We start from the raw sequence: 19958 nt of genomic DNA, 5'->3' as shown, positions 1-19958 counted from the left end.
AAAAATCTTATATTCACATTATCAAAAGCCTTTTTCAGGTATTAGAATACTATTGCAGCTGCCCTATCATTGTATAATAATACCTTAATATTTTCAACATGACAACAAGTACCCTCTTCTGTTTAATATCTTGGGCAAAAAGATTTTATTGACCCCCAAGAAAACTAATCAACTGCTCAATCACTAACTTTTCAAACTTGTCAATACTATTTGATATGGCATGTAATAGATACATTTACCACATTTTAGTATTTTTAGTTTGTATTTGATAGTTTGATATTAAAAAAAAGAAGTGATTATTCAAATCATATAAAATAACACTCATATTTCTATTACCTGACATGTTGTTGACCTACTCGGTATGAAAACATATCCTCCGAATATCTTGATAAACTATATTACTATTAGACTATTATGTTATATAATATATAACATATATTAAGTTTAGAAGAACAACACTGCTAAAGAAAACAAACAGTATATAGACAGACAAAAGACAGTATATACTTGCTCTATAAAATTAAACTGCTACAAGAACAAAAATATTTCTCTGACGGCTTAAAGAAGTGGGCTTCTTTATACCGACAGGTGGCAGTCACACCTCCTGAGCCTCTAAAAACAACAGAAGAAATAAATCCTTTACGTCAGTGGCCTTAGGTTGTCTAACAGCCAACATGGCGGCGACAATGTTGAGGTCGGTTACCAAGCTGGGACGTCCTTCAGCAAAACTGATATTAAGCAATAATTTGCTGAGCCCTGGCTGTACACTGCTGCAGAACAGGTATGATATCAAAAAACTCAAACGTGACGCTTGTCACAGACATTTGTTTCACTTGATGTCACAGCTTAAGCTCATCTTAACGATGCATGCTGAAAGGCTAATGCTAGCATGATGGTAGATAAGCCGACATTGTCTCTGTCAAAATGTACAAGTCGCCTGGTACAGTTAGCACTGTCAATTTGAGTAAAAAACATATCCATAAGATACATACAGTACTGTAACATTAAAGTATAAATTGCACAGTAGGTCAGCCTTTTTTTTTTTTTGCTGTCCTGTAGTTGAGTTTTAGCTGCTTGCGTGTCGGTGTTTACATCACAGACCGCATTTTCCAGTCAGTATTATTTTTTTGGGAAAAATATTACATGGTACTGTTATTTCGTAAGAGACGAAGCATAGATTAGTTGCTCAGCAAGAAAGAGTAAACCACGACTATCAACATATAATAATAACATATCCTCTCGCTGTAATATTTAGATGAGCAGGATTGAATTAGGAAAGAAACTACCACTGATTATTCAGCTTAGCCTTCTGAAATGATTCGTGTTTGGGTGTCAAAAAGTCAAGGTTAGTTAAAGACATTATGGAAGGCTTGCCATGCCAACATCTTATATATGCCCCCACCTTTTGTGACGTAACATCCAGCATTAAAAATCCTGCCTATTAATGAAAGTGTTGTACTGTAGCAAATGATGCATAGCATGTGTATTTTGCTTTTATTTTCATAACTTTGATAAAAAAGCAGAATGATCATGTGGAAATGATAATAACACGGCTGCATATTTGTGACAAAATAGTGGAAACATCGTATTAAGTTACTTTTTTTTTTCTTATTTAACAGCGAGTTGGTTCTCCTTTGGTGGGTATAAGTGCTTCAATATATCAGATATTACAAGCTTTGGACAGCTGTGATTAATCCATTCCTCAAGCAGAACCTGTTCCAGCTCATTTAGAGATAATGACAGGAGAGCTGCTCCCTACCTTAATCTGGGCTTGCAACTTTGGTGCCGGTGATTTGAGCATTTTTATGAAGTGACAAGTGGAACCTGTGACCAAAGGACTTGGTTTTCTCTTCCTGTTGTAATGTGTGGTGTCATCACATTATGGTCAAAAGAGCTCTCTCTGATCCCCCAGAAAATAAAAAGGTTGGGTTGGATGCCTTTAGAGTTTCAAGAAGTTAAATATTTATATTTTTTAAAAGTATTGAAAAAAGAAATCAATACATAGCAACAGAAAGAATTCAAGAATTAAATTCTCTAAAACTAAAAGAAAATCTTGTAGCCTATTATATTAAAGTTTATGGTTATCCCATCAGAAATATATTGTACAAATTAAAAAAGGAGTAAAAATCCTTTATCTGCTTAAAAAAAAAAAGTACTTTGATCAAAACTATGGTTGCCATTCAACATAAAGGCAAAGACCAGGGGCCTCATGTACAAAGGGTGCGTACGCACAAAATAGTGGCGTACGCACCTTTTCACGTCAATGATCAGATGTATCAAGAGCGAAAAGACTGTGGAAATGTGCGGTGCCTCACGCCAACTTCAGGGCTGGCGTACGCACTTTTCTACAGCTGTTGATTCTTTGGCGACACCTAAGGTGATGTTGGGAAACTGTTATAATAAATAAATGTGAAAACAATTAGTCCTCAGATAGTGATGTGCACATTTGAGATACATGAACAATTAATACTGATAAACAATTAACACACCCATGTGTCTGCAATTACACGAGTAGATATAAAATCATGCGCAAAGTGGTGCAATGCATACCATTAAAAACAATGGCTGCTTTAGCAGTATTAGAAGACTTTGCAAATGGTGCAATTCGAAGAGAGCATGTGTTCCGTAGACGGAGAGGAATTGCTGGCGACTGGCTCATTAGCCGTTTTGAGGGAAATCCTCCTAGAACTGTGCGCAGAGCTGCGGCCGGTTTTGGAGCGCAACACAGCGAGGAACCATGCGCTGCCTGTGCTCACAGGTGATGTGCACACTGGAGTTGCGAGCAACCGGGGCATTCCAGAGGGAGCTGGCCAACCGATTGGGACTGTGCCAGTCTACCCTGAACCGAGCCATGCCAGCCGTGTGGGAAAGAATTATCCGCATCTCAGCCACGTATATCAAATTCCCATACAATGCAGTTGAACAGGCCAAAATAAAAGCTCAATTTGAAGCGAGAGCCGGTTTTGTAATCAGAGCTATCGACTGCACACACATTGCTATAAAAGCGCAATCACATGATGAATTCGTATGTTAACAGGAAACATTTTCATTCGATCGATGTACAGATCATATGTGATGCGTAAATTCAATTAACTAACATTGTGGCTAGGTGGCCTGGTTCAACGCACGATTCATACATTCTGAGTAACAGCATTGTTGGGAACAGACTACAAGTTGGCACTGTGCGTGATGGTTGGCTTCTTGGTGAGTAACTTTATTCGTGTAATTGTCCTAATATTATTCTCCGAGTATGTGCGCCCCCAATTTCTATCCCGTCTTCACAGCATCATAGTCGGTGGTTAAAGTTAGTTTCTTGCAGTTTTTTGCTGGTTAAACTTCAGCCTAAGATCTTTATAACAAGCCCCTGATCGTCTCTGTGGGCAAATGTTAATAACCTTGTGCGTAAAGTGTGAAATGTCTTAATCAGCCTCACCTTTTCCCCGGCGCACTTCTTCACGTTACCGTATGAACACATTGTGAGTTACACAAAAACATCGGTATTTACCTTGGGGGTAATCAGAGTCACCCACATGTGCTCCCACCACCCCAGAGAGAGCAGTGTCACCCATAGTTGCACCAACTCTCTGTTCAAACAGAGTCGGTCACCCCCCCACCCACCTGTTTTGGCCACACTTCGGCAGTGGGCAGCCAGTCTCCACTTCAAATCCACCTTAATGTCGGACCTTCTTCTTCACCTCTGCTTGTGTGGCTTCTCAGACCCCACAGCATTGACAGCCTGGCACACGCTCTCCCACCCACTCCTCGTGCGTTTGCTGCTTATGCCGGAGGACAGCGTGCCAAAGAACATATTTTTGCGGGCCTCCACTTCAGAAAGTAGCACCTCCATCTCGCTTTCCGTGAAGTCGTTTTTTCCCGTCTTATTCATTCTTTTTTCTTTATTTTCTGATCGTACAGAGAGGGGAATCGCAGGTGCAGGGCTCATTTAAATATGATTTGCATATTTAAGTAGGGGCGTGGCCAGGGAGGAGTCGGGTGCTCCGACCACGTTGATTGGGATGTACAAACGAAATGTGCTTGGATTGATGCGTGCGCACAGATTCATACATCCGGATATTTTTGTACGTTGGAGGGCATTGGGTTTGAGTGTATGCCATGTTTCAGTAGGAAATCCACGCAAGTACATGAGGCCCCAGGTCTTTTTAAAATAATGTGCTCTTCACAGACTCAGTGTCATATGTGTAAAAGTTTAGTGTGAACTAAAGACAGCTTTTCAGAACCCAATGCTGATTTTGAAACATGGTGCTGGACACTTTTTGGTTTGGTGTTGCTACACTTGGCATGCAATTTCAAAGCAGGGTAGTGTACTTTGTTTTCACGTGACTGTCTATCTTTGTGACTCTCTATGCACACTCCCATCATTCGTCTGATCTTGCTATTTTTCGTCAGGCTGGTAGGCAGGGTGTAGCCCAAATGATCACCATCTTGAAACCGCATCCTTACCAGATTTTGATTAAAAGCTTCTTAGCATGCAGGTAGCCAGTGTGACTTCACCTATCTTGATCCAGGATAATGTTGTTGCATCTTGGCAAAGGGTGGCTACAGTGAACTTCACCTCATGTTGAGAAAAATGTTCTGTGTTTCTTGCAGGCAGAAACAATGGCAGCCAGATGTGGAGTGGATGGAGCAGTATGCTGGAGCGGTGATGTACCCCACTGCCATTAATGAGAAATGGGTACCACCCCCATGGAATGGTATGCATATAGTGACAGGTTTAAGACTTTCAGCTAATTGATATTTAAATCCAAAGGGTAGTGTACCTTTTGCATTGTTATGGCTGTAGCAATGTCGTTGTTTTGTTATTTTAATTTTGGTAACTTATTAAGATGGAGGCAGATATTCCATTTCTGACCTAATATATAACTAAACTGCTGATATGTGGAGCTCATTACAACCACAAAAATGATGGATTCACCACACTTGGTTCAGCTTCTTTATTTTGTGAATAAAAAACAAACAAACAAAAATAGACACAGATATGACCCAGAAACATTTTTATGTTATAGCTGAACATTCACTAGGAGGAACAACAACGGGTTAAGAAGGACTCCTTTCTTTTTTTTTTACCTATAAGCTGAACCAGTATATGAAAGGCTTTTGAGTTCCTTTTCTGCCTCTTTTTGTTTAATTTATTTTATCGTGCACTTTCTATATTCAAGTCATTGCTTTGAGTTTCTGTCTGGACGCTTTGATGTTTTTGTTTTCATTTTGATTTATTTCTTATATTTGACATGCAGTCACATTTGCATTTTAGGTCTGCAAAACATTTCCATGAAAAGCTTAGGAAATTTAGGACTAATGGTGAGCTAAAAAGGTAGTTGTCCACAAATGACTGTAACCACAATTTAGTACAAAAGTAGGATCCACAAAGGGCTGAGGATTGGCAGAGGATCTTTAATGTGTGAGAAAATCGAGCTGTTTAAAAAAGCAATTTCACTCAAAGAAAAAATGGAAAGAATTTGAATATTTTTCCCTCTATAGTGCAGAGTATCATTAAACCATTCAGGGTATCTGGAGGGAAAAGCCTAAGATGGACACCCGTGATCTCCAAACCCTCAGACAGCATCAAGAACTGTCATCCATTAACAGCTGATGTAACCACATGAGATGACAACTCTGTACTGTTGTACACATTAAAGGGGATGGTTGTTGTTTTTTTTTTTAAACCTGGACCTTATTTCTGGTATACAATACGTTCATCTACTCACTGATAACAGTCGCCGCTGCAGCACAGCTCATTCATTTAGGTAAGGACCTCCATTGTACTCAAAGATGTCTTCAAAATCTGATAAATATCCTGCCATGTTGCACAAAACTAGCAGTAGAAAACTCCGTGTGAAGTTAGCCGACTGTCACAGAGCACGTAAATAAGCTGTGCTGCAGCAGGGCATTTTGATGAAGTCATCCCACTAGACGCGTGTGTAGAAAGCTTCCTATAAGCCCCTGATAGCCCTGGATAACAACAACATGGCAGCTCTGAGCTAACAGTGCAATAGTACGCGTTCATTCATTCATTCGGCTTAAAGTAATGGTGAAATAAAGATAGATCATGCCTTATTTAGAGGCTGTATTGTCTATGCCCTGTTCACTCCCGTTATGTATGTATATACGCTAGGGCCGGCACGGTATATGTATTCGTGCCGAACCGTCACGGTACGGTACGCGCATTGCCACGCAGAATACACACGGTACGGAAGTTTAATATTGATCTGAACGCGGAACTGTTATTTTGCAAGAGTTTCCTTCAGGACCCATTTAAACACTGCCACATGCAAGCTCTGATTGGTCCGTAGAGATATACGCTTTCGGACAGAGTAGTTATAAGAACGCAGTTATCAGAACTGTCCTACTCGAATTTCGTTCTGATAACTGTCCTTCCCCAGCGGAACTGTTTCAGTCTGCATTCGCACATGAGTCGGGACCGGGTCGGGACTGATGCGCAGCCGTCTGCGTCAGTGACGTGTTACGTTAGCCGTTTAGCGCTATTCAACAACAAAACAACAAAACCCGAGAGAAGAAAAAACACCACAAAGAAGCTAATATGGAGAGCGGGGAGGCCACCGTGTTCATGGTCTGCATGATGGTGATATTAATCATGGACGATCACATCAGGCGTCTAATATCGAGGCTGGAAGAGCACACAGAGAGTCAGGATCAAGCGCAGGCGATACTTCTTCGTTTCATGAAGGAAGAAAGGAGAGCAGAGCGCCGCAGACAAAGGAGACAACGTGTAAGTTTAACTTATTAAACACGCGCCGGTTCTGTCTGTGTGGTATGATGAAACATTTCAGCCGTGATAGCATGACATGGGGCGTAGCTACCGACCACCAAACACCTCCGTCAGATGCGTTCTATAGAACCATAAAAAGACCCGACCAATTACGTCTCCCAAATGTATTACAACAACCCCTGGATACGAATACATGCAGAGCAAAAAAAATTACCGAAGCAATTGGAATTTACATCGCATCTGCTATGCGCCCATATTCCACTGTAGAAGAGGCAGGATTCAGATATCTATTACATGTGCTCAAACCTCGCTACATGTCTCCTTCGGCACTGTACCAAAAATGTACCGAACCGTAGGGTCCGTACCGAGGTACGTACCGAACCGTGAGTTTTTTGTACCGTTCCACCCCTAATATACGCGGATCTCGAGTAATCTAAATATCTTCCGAAGGACGCCGACTTTAACCAAACTGTTATCGGTGAGTAGATGACCGTATTTTATGCCAGAAATAAGGTCCAGGTTTAAAAAAAACAAACAAACAAAAAAAACCTTCTCCTTTAAGCTGTGTTTGTAGGAAAAACGGAACAAAATAACGCCTGAAAGTCTTCATCACTTTTGGTATCCTCAATGCCAGAAAGTCATTTAAGTGTTTAAGTGTTGTTTTTTTTGGAATGTGTTGCAGGCTTAAAATTCATGAATGGATGTATATTAACAAATGTGGTTGTTGAGGAAAAAGACATAAATATCTTGGGTTCATACTTCAATGAAAAGTCAAACTAAAAGTAGGAACCACTGCATTTTTCTTTTGATGTGTCCATACAATTTGTTAAATTACACTCTCTTTTTTTATATATTTCTTCCTTCATTGTTTCTTCACCTTTCAGACAAGGATCCTCCAGCAGAGAAGGATGTGTCCAACCTGACAATTAACTTTGGCCCCCAGCACCCTGCAGCTCACGGTGTTCTGCGTCTGGTGTTGGAGCTCAGTGGAGAGTCTGTGAAGAAATGTGACCCCCACATTGGCCTGCTTCATCGTGGCACTGAAAAGCTCATCGAGTACAAGACCTACCTGCAGGTACACGGCTATACATCACTAATAAAACAGTTAATGTCCCTGAATTGATTCAGGATTCTTCTTTTTTTTTTTCTTCTTGAAGACTTTTATCGTAATTCTTGTATTACCTAATTCCTTCACCTCTCTTCCAGGCTCTGCCCTACTTTGACCGTCTGGACTATGTTTCCATGATGTGTAATGAGGAGGCGTACTCTCTGGCTGTGGAGAAGCTGCTCAACATCCAGGCTCCACCCCGTGCACAGTGGATCAGAGGTAGTGAATATGAATGGTCACATAGGTTTTACAAAATGTTGTGATTAACATTCTTTTTTTTTTTTTTCAGTTTGTCAGCGACAGAGATTGTTGAATGGTGTTCAGATGCATCTCAGCCATTAATTTTAGGCTACATGGAAGGATTCTAGATCACAGATGCTAGCTGTGGTTCTTTCTGTGTGCCAGCAGATCAGCTATTTACCATTTTTCCAACATAAATTTCCCAGAGGCCAATTGACGTGTTCTTATGTCTAATGAAGTGTCCAAACTCAAATATATTACATTTTTATACCAAGAACTTAAGGTGAAAAAAAGCACATCCATACGTCTGAGCAGCTGCAGCTGGTAAAATGTCAAAAGCGTCTTTATTTTGTTGCTGTTCACTGAGACCTCAATATTTAATTTAGTTCCTTTTATTTGAACTTATATTCTGCCATAGCAATAAAATCTCTTGGAATCACTTGGAACTGTCAATAAGTAAGCACTGGAGTAGTTTGCTGTCACAAGAATCCTTGGTAAACTTAGTTGTGGTCTCTGTGTTGTTTCTTTTGTAGTTCTGTATGGAGAGATGACCCGCATCTTGAACCACATCATGGCCATCACCACACACGCCCTGGACATCGGTGCCATGACGCCCTTCTTTTGGCTGTTTGAGGAGCGAGAGAAGGTCAGCACAGTGCCATGCTCAGTGCTGAATGATGCAGAAATTAGATGTCCACTGTTTTTGCTTCTTTTTTTTTTTTTTTTTGCCGTCTTTAAGAAATTTGTTAACTTCAGAAAAGTTTCATTTAGTTCTGCCTGCTTCAAAAGCTGCCATCACAAGTATTTTCATACAGTCCAGTCTCATCAGAATATATTTCATAACTGACTACAGTCTGCCATCAGCTGTTTTCTTAACAGCTTTGCAGTTTATGAGTGGGCGCACATGTAACATAAGTAGCAGTCACTCTTTCTAACTGATCCCACTCGTTAGAAAAATCCATGTAAACGTAAATTTTTTTGTGCTGCTGTTATCACATCCGGACAAGGACTTGATAAGAAAGCATATTGTGGTCTAATTGTGTTTTCTTATCATCAGTCCCAAACAGTTTAACTCAGTCCCAGGAATACTTGGTTGTCCTGACTGTTACCTTTGAAAAGAGACCAAAATGAAGCGTTTTCTCCATATAGTTCTGGAACAGTTCTCAATTTTACTTTTTACTTTGCCATGAAACAACATTTTCAACACTTTAGGGAACTACATTTCCGGAGTAATTTCCTGAATATATGCACGTGTATGGGAGTGGACAGAAAGTGTCTGGCTCTAATGGCACTGTTATAAAATCAAGTCTGGTGGTTTTTTTTTGTTTGTTCTGTTTTGTTTTTTTTTTGCTATGGGATCTCACCCGAAAATGTACATACTGTGCATTCAAAGTACCGGCTGTTTGTGTTGCAAAAGAAGTTCAGTTTTCCCATTAATATTGAATTTTAAACATCACTTGTTTGAAGAGGTAGTTTCTCTGACACCCTGTCAGACCAGCACTTTGCAAACTCAGCATCTGTGAATTTCCTGAAGTTACGAGACAGAGATGTTTGATTAAATATCACAATCCCCAATAAAAAGAAGGTAGAATTGGTCCTGCTTATGTCTCCTTTTGTTTCCCCATAGATGTTTGAGTTTTATGAGCGGGTGTCAGGAGCCAGAATGCACGCAGCATACATCAGGCCTGGTGGTGTACATCAGGTAGGAAAAGTCACCCAACTCTTTATGTGTCTTGTTTGAGGTCTATAACGTTTATTGAGCATGCAGCTGGTAGATCATTTTGTAATAGAATACTGTTTTATTTTTTCTGGAGAAATCATTTCATAACGATAAAAATCAAAGACCTCAAATAAAATGAGACTTGATGAGCTACTTAAAACAGTTTTCATGAGCGTTTCTAAGATCAGTGGTTATGCAGTTATAAAGACATCAGTTAGATCGTAGATAAATCGCTTTAACAGCTACTGTGACAACATGAGTAAAAGGAATGAATGTCACTCATCTTTATTGTGTTCCAGGATCTGCCTCTTGGCCTTATGGATGACATCTACGAGTGGTGCAAGAATTTCTCCTTGCGAATTGATGAAGTAGAAGAGGTAAATGATTCCATGTACAACTGTTAAAATCTCCACAATGAAATGTGATGCAACATAAGAAGGTGGTGAAGAGTTCTTTTATTTCTGCAGATGCTGACAAACAATCGTATTTGGAAGAATCGTACTGTGGACATCGGGATTGTTACTGCCGAGGAAGCCCTCAACTATGGCTTCAGGTAATCCTCCAATCTGAGTAGAGTAGCAGCGGAATAAATGACATATTCCAGATTAAGTTAGATTTAACTAGAAGCCACATGAATTTAGTCTGTTTGATTGGTAGACAGCATCTATAACCCTGCCATATATCTTCTCTCGTCATCCCTGTAATAGTGGAGTAATGCTGCGAGGTTCAGGAATCAAGTGGGACCTGCGGAAGTCTCAGCCGTACGACAAGTATGATGAAGTGGAGTTTGACGTTCCTATTGGATCTAATGGAGACTGCTACGACAGGTAAAAGATTAACAAAAGGCGGTAGATTATCTTTACGTAAGGCTTCAGTTTGTCAATTTGTCTCAAGTTAGGAGACTTGTTTGCCACACTATTGGCAGCTAAATTACAAGCTGTTCAAAGGTGTATTTTGCTAACTTCTCACACAGCTTTATATATGTGGCGCATGAGGCGATTATAATGTCTTGGAGTGACATTATAATTATAATGGAGTGTTAAATCAGCTTTTATATCCTACGCTTTTCTCTGTGTGCATGTGTGGTCCAGGTATCTGTGCAGAGTGGAGGAGATGAGGCAGTCTCTCAGAATCATGCTGCAGGCACTCAACAAGATGCCAGAGGGGGAGATTAAGGTGGATGACGCCAAAGTGGCCCCACCCAAGAGATCTGAGATGAAGGTGAGCAGAGTAAACCCTCTTCCTCACATGCTTATTGTTTTAGAAGCTGATGACCTTTTTCCCTCTTTGGGTGTCTTCCCTGTTGTCACATTGTGTTACTTAATTTTCCTGTTTTTGACTTTTGTAAAATGAGGCTAGTTCTGCTGCAAAATGCATTTTAATTAAGCTCAAGTTAGTTCATCGATTGTTTTCTTCCATTTGACAAGCTTCAGTGTTTCTGTTTAAAAAAATTCCACATTAAATGCAAGTTTAATTTCCTGTGAAGATTTTATTTATTTATGTTTTTTTAATTTTTCTTTTATTGTTTTTTAGCAGCTGAGATGTAACTTTTTTTTGTGCTCCTCATCTTAGACTTCCATGGAGTCTCTGATCCACCACTTCAAACTGTACACAGAGGGCTACCAGGTGCCCCCAGGGTCCACATACACAGCTGTAGAGGCACCTAAGGTACAACTTTAGATTCTTTGTTTATATCAGTTTTTTTTTTTTTTCATTTTCTGTTTTTCTGTCCTTTGAGCCTATAGATGATCATTGGCCTGCATTGTACTTAATGGAGTGTATTTGTGTGTGTGTGTTCGTGTTGCTTGCAGGGGGAGTTTGGTGTTTATTTGGTATCAGACGGCTCCAGCAGACCTTATCGCTGCAAGATCAAAGCTCCCGGATTCGCTCACTTGGTGCGGTCTTAAACTTCACAAGACTCTGAAATATTAAACTCACGGCTTATCAATAATTTAGCACGTTTTAACAGCTCACCCTTTCGGCTAGATTCAGTTCATTAACTACATTTTCGAAGGTATTATAAAACCATTTTTTAAAGTACACAGAAACTCCACCTTCCTGTTCCTGTCTTAGCTCAAGTGTACGTGAAGTACAGTTTAACAGTCGTTTGAGTTTTGGTTCGTAAGGCTAAAAATGTCTTTTACATTGCATAAACAAACTGTTAGTCACTGCTAGTGAGTTGACTTTCAGGCTACGATCTCATGAATAATGAAAATTAACTTAATTATGAGTTCATCTGCAGGGCATAATGGTTGGTCGCAGGTTATTATGTATGCTAATGCACGTTTGCTTCTTTCTAGGCTGGTCTAGATAAAATGGCCAAAGGACACATGTTGGCGGACGTGGTTGCCATTATTGGTAAGAATGTGATTGTAATTTTTAGTCAAAATCCAGTATGAAGTTGTATCACATTCAGTCTTCCCTTCATCTTCTTCTCACAGGTACACAGGATATAGTGTTTGGTGAGGTTGACCGTTAATGCGACGCTGCTGATGAAGAGGAGGGTTCTTTCTCTATCACACTTCTGTTGGACTGGCTCTCTTCCTGTTCTCTATTCGCTGTAGAGAGGTCTCAACCGATGACTCCGCTTATAATGTATAATGCCCAAATAAACGTAATAAATATTTTATCTCTGAAAAGACACTGTCTTTATCTCTGTCACGTTGTGTTTGCTGAAATGTTCTTTGAAAGGTTTTATTTCTTTAAGCTGTCTGAAAACTTGAGAAATCATGCATTAGGCCTCAGTGGTGTCTTTCCTCTGGTTTGGTGTTAAAAGGGGGAGTGGTCTGATAACATCTGAGACAAATGGACTTAGAGCTCAGACCACAACTTCCCCTCTTAGATGTGAGGTGTGCAATACCCGAGTCTTCACCAGAGCTCAGAGAAAACACGAACGAGTCGTTGTGTTTGCTGTCTGCTGAAGGAGCCCAGTTGTGCGTGCCGAGCCTGTATCGACATGACCGCGTTGGGGAGGAACCCGCTGCTGGTGGCAGTTCCTCTTTGGATGATTTTTGGAAGAGCTGGTGAGTTGGAAAATAAAGACTGTTAAGGCTTTTAAGTGTTGTGTAATGACCAGAGACTCCACAGAGGTGACTTTTTTCCCCCCATAGATCTTATATTTTGTATGTTAGATACAAATGATCAAATTCAGTATGAGTGAACAGGACTTGTGTATGGTGTAGCAAAGTGAAGATCAAGGGGTGTTGATAGAATAACTGCTCGAAACACTCAGCTGCAAAACAACCATAACTAGCCAAAAAAAATGTCCATACATTTTTTTAACGTGTTGGCAGATGGGTGTACGAAGGAGCAGTAAGATTGTCTGATTCCGCTCAATGTAGGCAACAGAGATGAAGTCACCATGTTGCAGTTCCTGTGAAAAGAAACTGACCCCTTTGGCTCTTGTGGTGGAGGACACATGCACACATTTGTGTCTATGGCCACTTCAGCTGCTGCTGCTGTTGAGGCAGTTCTCATGCACATCCTGTCTCAAGCATATATGTTCCGCTCCCTCTTAACCAAATTCAAACTGCGTTTGCCACCACATATTTTCAAGTAAAGACTACATTTTGGAACACTGCATTAGAAAAATGTGTCTTTTCACATGAAGCTCAAACGGCTCGAAAAATCTACACTCAAACTAGATTTGCTTTTAATGTATTCATTTATTTAAATTCATACATAAATGGAGACGTGTAAAATCTATCTGATCTAATCAGAAATCTTTTTTTTCTTTTTCTTTATAATGAGATCAAATTAAAGTTCATTATGTTTTTATTAATAAAACACTTATCAACAAAGCCAATAACAACTCATTTTCATTTGCTGCTGTTGGAGACACTCAAACTGCAAAAAGTGTATCAGAGATGTTATTTCTGCTTTCATTCTAAACCACAACGGATGGCCTACTTATAGAATCTGAAATGTAGTCACTACCAACTAATAAAACATTCTAATAGAAGTGTCCCATATTTGAACATATTAACACCCTTTTTATTGTTTGTTGAAAAATTGTATTTATTTCTCTGAAATAGGCAAATTTTTAAAGTTACTATGGCTGCTGGTGGAAGAACAAGTTGGTACGTTTGTTTTACACAAATTCACCATAAAAAAGGGGGAATGTGTTGCGACACATGTTCGTATATTGGTCACACATTACTTTGAGAGTAATGTCATTTAGGTGTAAGTTTTGTTTCTTTGTTTGTTTTTAAACTTTGATCATGCTCCATTTGTATCTTGTGGAAACTAGAGAAGATGTGAGTACGGATCGCCCGCCGCAGCACACAGCCCATATAGAGGTGTTACATGTAGGGCGTAGGAGAACTGCCAGTCCGAGGCCCGGCTTTTCTGCTGCTGCATTTGAAAGATTTTGGTCTGGTCATTCAGAGCCCATGATCCAAAAGCACGGCCATATTAGGATTTCTGGATAAAGAGTACCAAGAACCAATAGACTGTGGTTAAAAGTGAGTCAAAGTGGTGCAGAATCATCATGTGATTGAAGATTTTAGGGAAGTGAATCATTTTCTTGAATTTGTAGAAGAGAAAGAAAGTGGGAAGGAAGAGATGACGTTTGTGTTAATGTCACAGTATTGAGTTCTTGTGTCAAGAGAAATGGAATGTTCTAATGAAATTGTAATGAAATAGAAATAAATACTGTGTAAATAGCTATAGGCAAGTTTAGCCAAAATAATGTACGGGATTGCCATTTACAACACGTTAAACCTGTAAAATCTACTGGAATTATTTTCTGTTGTTAACAGTAACGAGTTAAATGATACATTAGAAAAGAACATGATAACTAGTGTAAATATAATCATGAGCGAATTTTGACAAAATGTTTTTCTGATTACTCCCTTTATTATCTAAAGACAAATTAAAGCAGTTAACAACGAACCAGGATACCACTGTTTCTAATTCACAGCCTCAAATTTATTTACTTTTTCACTCCACAATACCCTGGCTGTGTGAGGGAAAGAGAAGTGCTTTTAAAGTCATGTTGACACACACAATAAAAAAACAAACAAACAACATAGTCACAAATAATTTGAATAACCTTATCGTTACCATTTTGTTTTCTTATAATGTACATGTAAAATGTCATGAATCGCTCAGACACACAGAGGGTTTAAACAGATTTTGAATTCTAATTGGTCCATTTAGACTTGTTCAAACTGAATAAATAGGCACTACAAATATGACACATTTTTATGCAGTGTTGAGGCTGATAAAAGGATCTTCATCACAGTGTGTGAGTTATAGGTTTTATTCTGTAACTGCTAACGTTGGGTTGGTTTACTCTAAAGTTTCTCCAGAACACCAACATATTGAATTCACCGTGAGACGTCCACGTGCGAAACATGACATTGTGCTGTGTGACTGCGTGAAGTTTTTCCTTAATTACAGTGTATATATATATATATATATATATATACATACGTTTTTTTTTTTTTAATTCCTCACTGAGACAAAAAAAAGGCTTTCTTTGCATCTTGTAATTTCCTTGGGGAAATGATAATGTGACTAGTTATTTCAAACAAATCATGGAGGTTTTTTTCTTGTTTTTAAAAGTGCCTAAAGGTGAAGTAATTGCATAAAATGTTATCACTTACGTAACCAAACATGTGGAGGCCGAGATGGCTCATTTAGGTTAACTTCCACCAAATGTTTGATCATATATGATTAAAGCATGACTTACCAAACACTTGAGCAGCACATTAAAGGATTAAACTCACCTAAAAGCTGTAGGTTTTCTCAGAACATTTGCAAAATAACTTGTTTTTTGAGTAGTTTATCAAAACACAGCGCCTAATATATGCAGCATGGACAGGGGAAATTGAAATGAAAACACATCTAAAAACATATCTAAAACATGACAATTTTACTGTTCTGATCCTCGTCAGTGAATCATTCATCTGTAATCCTTCCAATTTCCATTTCATTGTTTACACCGTATTTCTCCATAATCTGCACTGTGTGTATGTGCGGTGTGTTTGAGATGATGCGCACGGTTTACTTTGTTGCACTCTTTTATTGCATATATATAGGCTGCTGTTGCTGCATGTTTCACAATCTGAGATGGTGACAGCGCCTACTGCTTAACAAGGCAATTGTGCAGATGTCTACGCAATAGTATCATCATCACTGAGAGAAGTTTTCATTACAAGCACTATTTAAAATGGAAGTCCAGTGCCAGAAACTGGTTTAAGTACTCAATTAAACTCTGTAACTGCCTTCAAATCACTTCTTATAAATCTTTTTTTATTTTTTTTTTTATTATCATTTTGCTCTTATAAACATTCGTCTGACCCGACTCGCCTCATCCCTTCCTGTGAAGCTCTTTGCAACGTTGTTAAGAAAAGAGCAATGCAAATATATAGAATTTTTTTTTAATCATCATTATCAAAAAAATTTTGTAGCAGTTTTACAAACAATAGCTATTCTGGTTTAACTCCTAACACATTTTTCTCCCATCTGTCCTCAGCTGCTCTCACCGAGCCTGAGATCTGCTATGTGCTGGATGGCGTCCTGTTTTTGTACGGCGTCATCCTGACCGCTCTCTACTGCAGAATCAAGGTTTGCATTGCATGCGTTTGACCCTGCCTGTATTCACATGGATACAACTTTAGAATGTTTATCTGTAATCAATAATGGATCCAGCCAAGAAAATAAGTGATAAAGAGAAGCAGTGCTGTCACTGACAGAAAGCAAAACCTGCTTCATAACAAGTAGTCTGACGCATTATCCATGGTTAACAATTAAAAAGAGACAACTGAATAGGAAAGCCTTAAAAAAAATACTTCCTTCACTGTAGTTCTGCAGATAGATTGCTGTCAGTAATGAGTCTAAATTGTAGGGAGGGTGTGAGCTTGCTATCCCCCTGTGCTGAACCTCCCCTCTTAGGGAAAAGCTAATCAACTCGTGGGAAGTATTTGTACATATTCCAGAGAAACTGACATGTAACTTTTAAATGAAAAAATTTATTAAAAAAAAGGTGTCACAAAATACTGCTATTGACAATAACCACATTTCTCAGAGAGCCTATATGTTTTATTTAGAAGTATTCAAAGCGAATATGTGAATACTGTAAATGATTTTGTTTAAGGTGCATTACATCTTGTGGATCTTTTGTTCTGACTGTTTCTCCACCTCTGACCTTTTACATTTTGAGTTTCAATTATGTACAAAAGAGGATACAAAACAGTCATGAAACAACAGATGAATTTGACCTATAACATTACTACTTTTCATTTCTTTGATTGCTTTTGCAACAATATCACTCACATAAAATCTACTGTTCATCACCTATATTACTGAAAATATGATCTAGTCATCTGAAGATTTTTGCTCCCAAAACTTGAGTGAGCTTATTTGCCTCTTTCTTTAAAGAGGTTGGCCAGTGCTTTGTAGGACAAAAGTATACGTAGAATAGTTTATTACTGTGACCGTAAAGTAACTGATGTACAAACATGATTTCATGATATGAATATTACAAGAAAAAGATGAATAATGGGCTAGTGTTGAAGTTTTCCCTTCTTTAACTTTATCCTCTACAGATCTACAATGCTAGAGAGGCACAGGGTGGGAAAGGAAAGCCGAAGCAGGTGAGCATATGTGACTAAAATATTGCACTCTGTTTAAATTGCATCTAGAAAGCAGAGGCATATACAATACACCACAGCACAAAGCTGGGTTTCAGTTGACAGAGAAAAAACAAAACTTCTGTAGAGGGAGAAATTATCTCACTGGCCAGGTCTAACCTCAGTGGACAAACACTGAGGTCTGAATGTGATGAAGACATTGAGGCTGTGCATGTGTGTGTTTGTGTCTGTGGGTGGCTCAGCTCTGCAAACGTTTCAATTTCTTCCCTGAGACCACCGCAGTGCTTTTTTTATTACAAAGCAGTTAATAGCGTCTGCTCTGTGCAACTTTTAAGCAACACCTAATAGTAACATCTTTAAAATCAGCTTTCTGATACATTTATCTTATCTATCTGTTGGCTCTCGGTAAGAAACAGCAAGTGTCTTTGATTTGGAATTGCTTCTTTATGATTGCCACAATGCGCGTTTTCTCACCGTGTCCTTTTCTTGTCTTTTCTTTAGAATGTTGAAGAGGGCATCTATACGGTGAGTTTCTGTAGCACGAATGTTGTAAAGGAGGTTTACAAAAGTTAGTCACATTTTGTGGTGTGCGCTGAAATTCTCTTTCTTTCCCTTCTTGTCTTCTTCTCAGGGTCTGACACCTCATGCACAGGACACATATGAAACTATCGGCATGAAGAAGTGATGGGATCCAGTCCAGTTGTCTTTGAAATACTTTTTTTTGTATTTAAATATAGAATTTCATACTCCGCTTTTGTACACCACTGCTACATTCTCCATTTGCTACTGTAGAATCTACGAGCAGTTTATAAGAACAGGAAAGAAGAAGTGGGACCCATGACAGGCAGGTTTCAGAAGTGCTCTTCCCTTGTTGTATAAGATAGTTTTTCTGCTCCATTGCAGATATTTAATTCTAATGTTCTGGGTACATTTGATATAAGTAATCCTTATGAGTAAGAGGTTTAATATCGCATGCTTTTGTCAGGGCCAAAATGCTGGCTGTGCCACACATGCTTCCTTTTTTAGGCCATTTGAAAGAAGGCAGTATTTTTCTTAAAAATGCATGTGAATTTGAGAGACATTGTGTTCTATACAGTTCTATTTCTTTCTGGCTTAATGTTATAAAGCTTAATATTGTTTTAATGCACAAAAATTATCATGATTTTGTATTTCAAATCTAGGTTTCTGGGTAAGATGGCAGATGGTGGAGGTGATTGGGAGGGAAGGGGAATCCAAGTTAAGCTTTACAGAGCAGCGTTTCCACAATTAGTTATAACCTGGTGTGCAATGACAATAAAGTCTATTCTATTTTATTCCTGTCCACCACAGGATGGCAGTAATGCTGTCTTTGTTGTGTTCTTTACCTGTCTGTGTTCACAAAACAGAAATGCAGAAGTCATGGAGCTGTTACATGTACACACAACGCTTAAATCATATATATATCACAAACAGACTTGTCTCTCTTTAAAATGCTCACTGAATTAAAGCAGATGTGTCTCTCAGGGATTTCCACATAAAATCCAAGCTGTTGCATTCTTTCCGCATAACCACTCAATTTAAAGAAATAATCGTTTCGTGAGAGTGGTTTTACTGTTCCACCGTAGTGAAGACATATTTATTGTGTGCAGATTTGCCTTTGTTCAGATTGATACATTCAATATAAACACAAGAAACTTGTGCTAAAGAAAATAAAAAATAAAATAAATAAAATAAAGGACCGGACTCAGTGAATAATTCCCTACACTCCGTATTATATAGATCAATGAGCAGTGCTGACCAACATATCATTGGGGTCATCAGGTGGGAACCTCCTTTCATCAGTGTTTCGTCTAGTTGGGCCCACGACACCTCCAGGAGGCTAGACAATGACCACTGGCGTCCCAGAGTCACCCCCCTAATGCCAGCCAACACTGCCCCTCACACCACAACAACCATAATCTACCTCAGCCTCTCACCAACTGCACACCAGTTACAGCGGGGTGGGGATGCAAACCCTGGTTCGGGTAGGGGAAGAAATAAAAGAGGTAAGAAAAGCAGGAATGGGATTCAAACCCTGGTTCGGGTAGGGGTAATGAAAATATAGAGGGTGCCAGAGGTGGAGGAAGGACAAGACACACTAGCAGATTCAGCAGACATAACTCACCTAAACAATCCTATAATCACTAACAATGCCAGCAAAAACAAATCCATACAACTCACTCCAAGCCAACTCACCCAAAATGGCCACCTGGTTTCAAAAGGATCACATGTGCCAAACCCTCCACTTAAATAGTTTGAACTTCTTCTTTGCTTTTTCAAAAGTCTGTTTACCCTAAGTGCCCCCCCTGCTGGGCCCCCAGTCGCTATTGCATCTTCTAATCCAAATCCACTGGCTGGATTTTACTGCTTTATCTGAAACCTCCTTCACTATTTTTCTCACACTCTGTCCACTTACACCCAGCTCCCTCAACAATGAGACAACAGCCTTCAACCTCCTTCCACCTAGGTGGTCTAACGTCCATCTTATGAGCTATCTCTCCTAATGGTGGCATGTCAGGTGGAAGG

At 39.2% G+C, this 19958-nt stretch overlaps 2 protein-coding genes across 2 annotated transcripts; both read left to right on the top strand.

The window, feature by feature from the left end:
* The first annotated feature begins 642 nt into the window (after nt 1-642).
* Nucleotides 643-12455, top strand: ndufs2 (NADH:ubiquinone oxidoreductase core subunit S2). The gene is made up of 14 exons (XM_075450638.1): nt 643-781; nt 4609-4712; nt 7633-7823; nt 7955-8075; nt 8630-8742; nt 9724-9798; nt 10116-10193; nt 10284-10369; nt 10524-10643; nt 10908-11037; nt 11389-11484; nt 11628-11711; nt 12117-12174; nt 12258-12455. Exons 1-14 carry the CDS (start codon nt 675-677, stop codon nt 12293-12295), a joined length of 1401 nt encoding a protein of 466 aa, XP_075306753.1. The 5' UTR covers nt 643-674; the 3' UTR covers nt 12296-12455.
* Nucleotides 12456-12642: 187 nt separating this feature from the next.
* Nucleotides 12643-19128, top strand: LOC142368464 (high affinity immunoglobulin epsilon receptor subunit gamma-like). Its single transcript, XM_075450639.1, has 5 exons — nt 12643-12839; nt 16298-16389; nt 17370-17417; nt 17916-17939; nt 18046-19128. Exons 1-5 carry the CDS (start codon nt 12773-12775, stop codon nt 18097-18099), a joined length of 285 nt encoding a protein of 94 aa, XP_075306754.1. The 5' UTR covers nt 12643-12772; the 3' UTR covers nt 18100-19128.
* The last annotated feature ends 830 nt before the right edge of the window (nt 19129-19958 follow it).

The sequence above is a fragment of the Odontesthes bonariensis genome, chromosome 19, assembly GCF_027942865.1.
Source record: "Odontesthes bonariensis isolate fOdoBon6 chromosome 19, fOdoBon6.hap1, whole genome shotgun sequence".
Taxonomy (NCBI): Eukaryota; Metazoa; Chordata; class Actinopteri; order Atheriniformes; family Atherinopsidae; genus Odontesthes; species Odontesthes bonariensis.
Note: the sequence above shows the minus strand (reverse complement) of the source record. Positions and strands in the feature narration are given on the sequence as shown.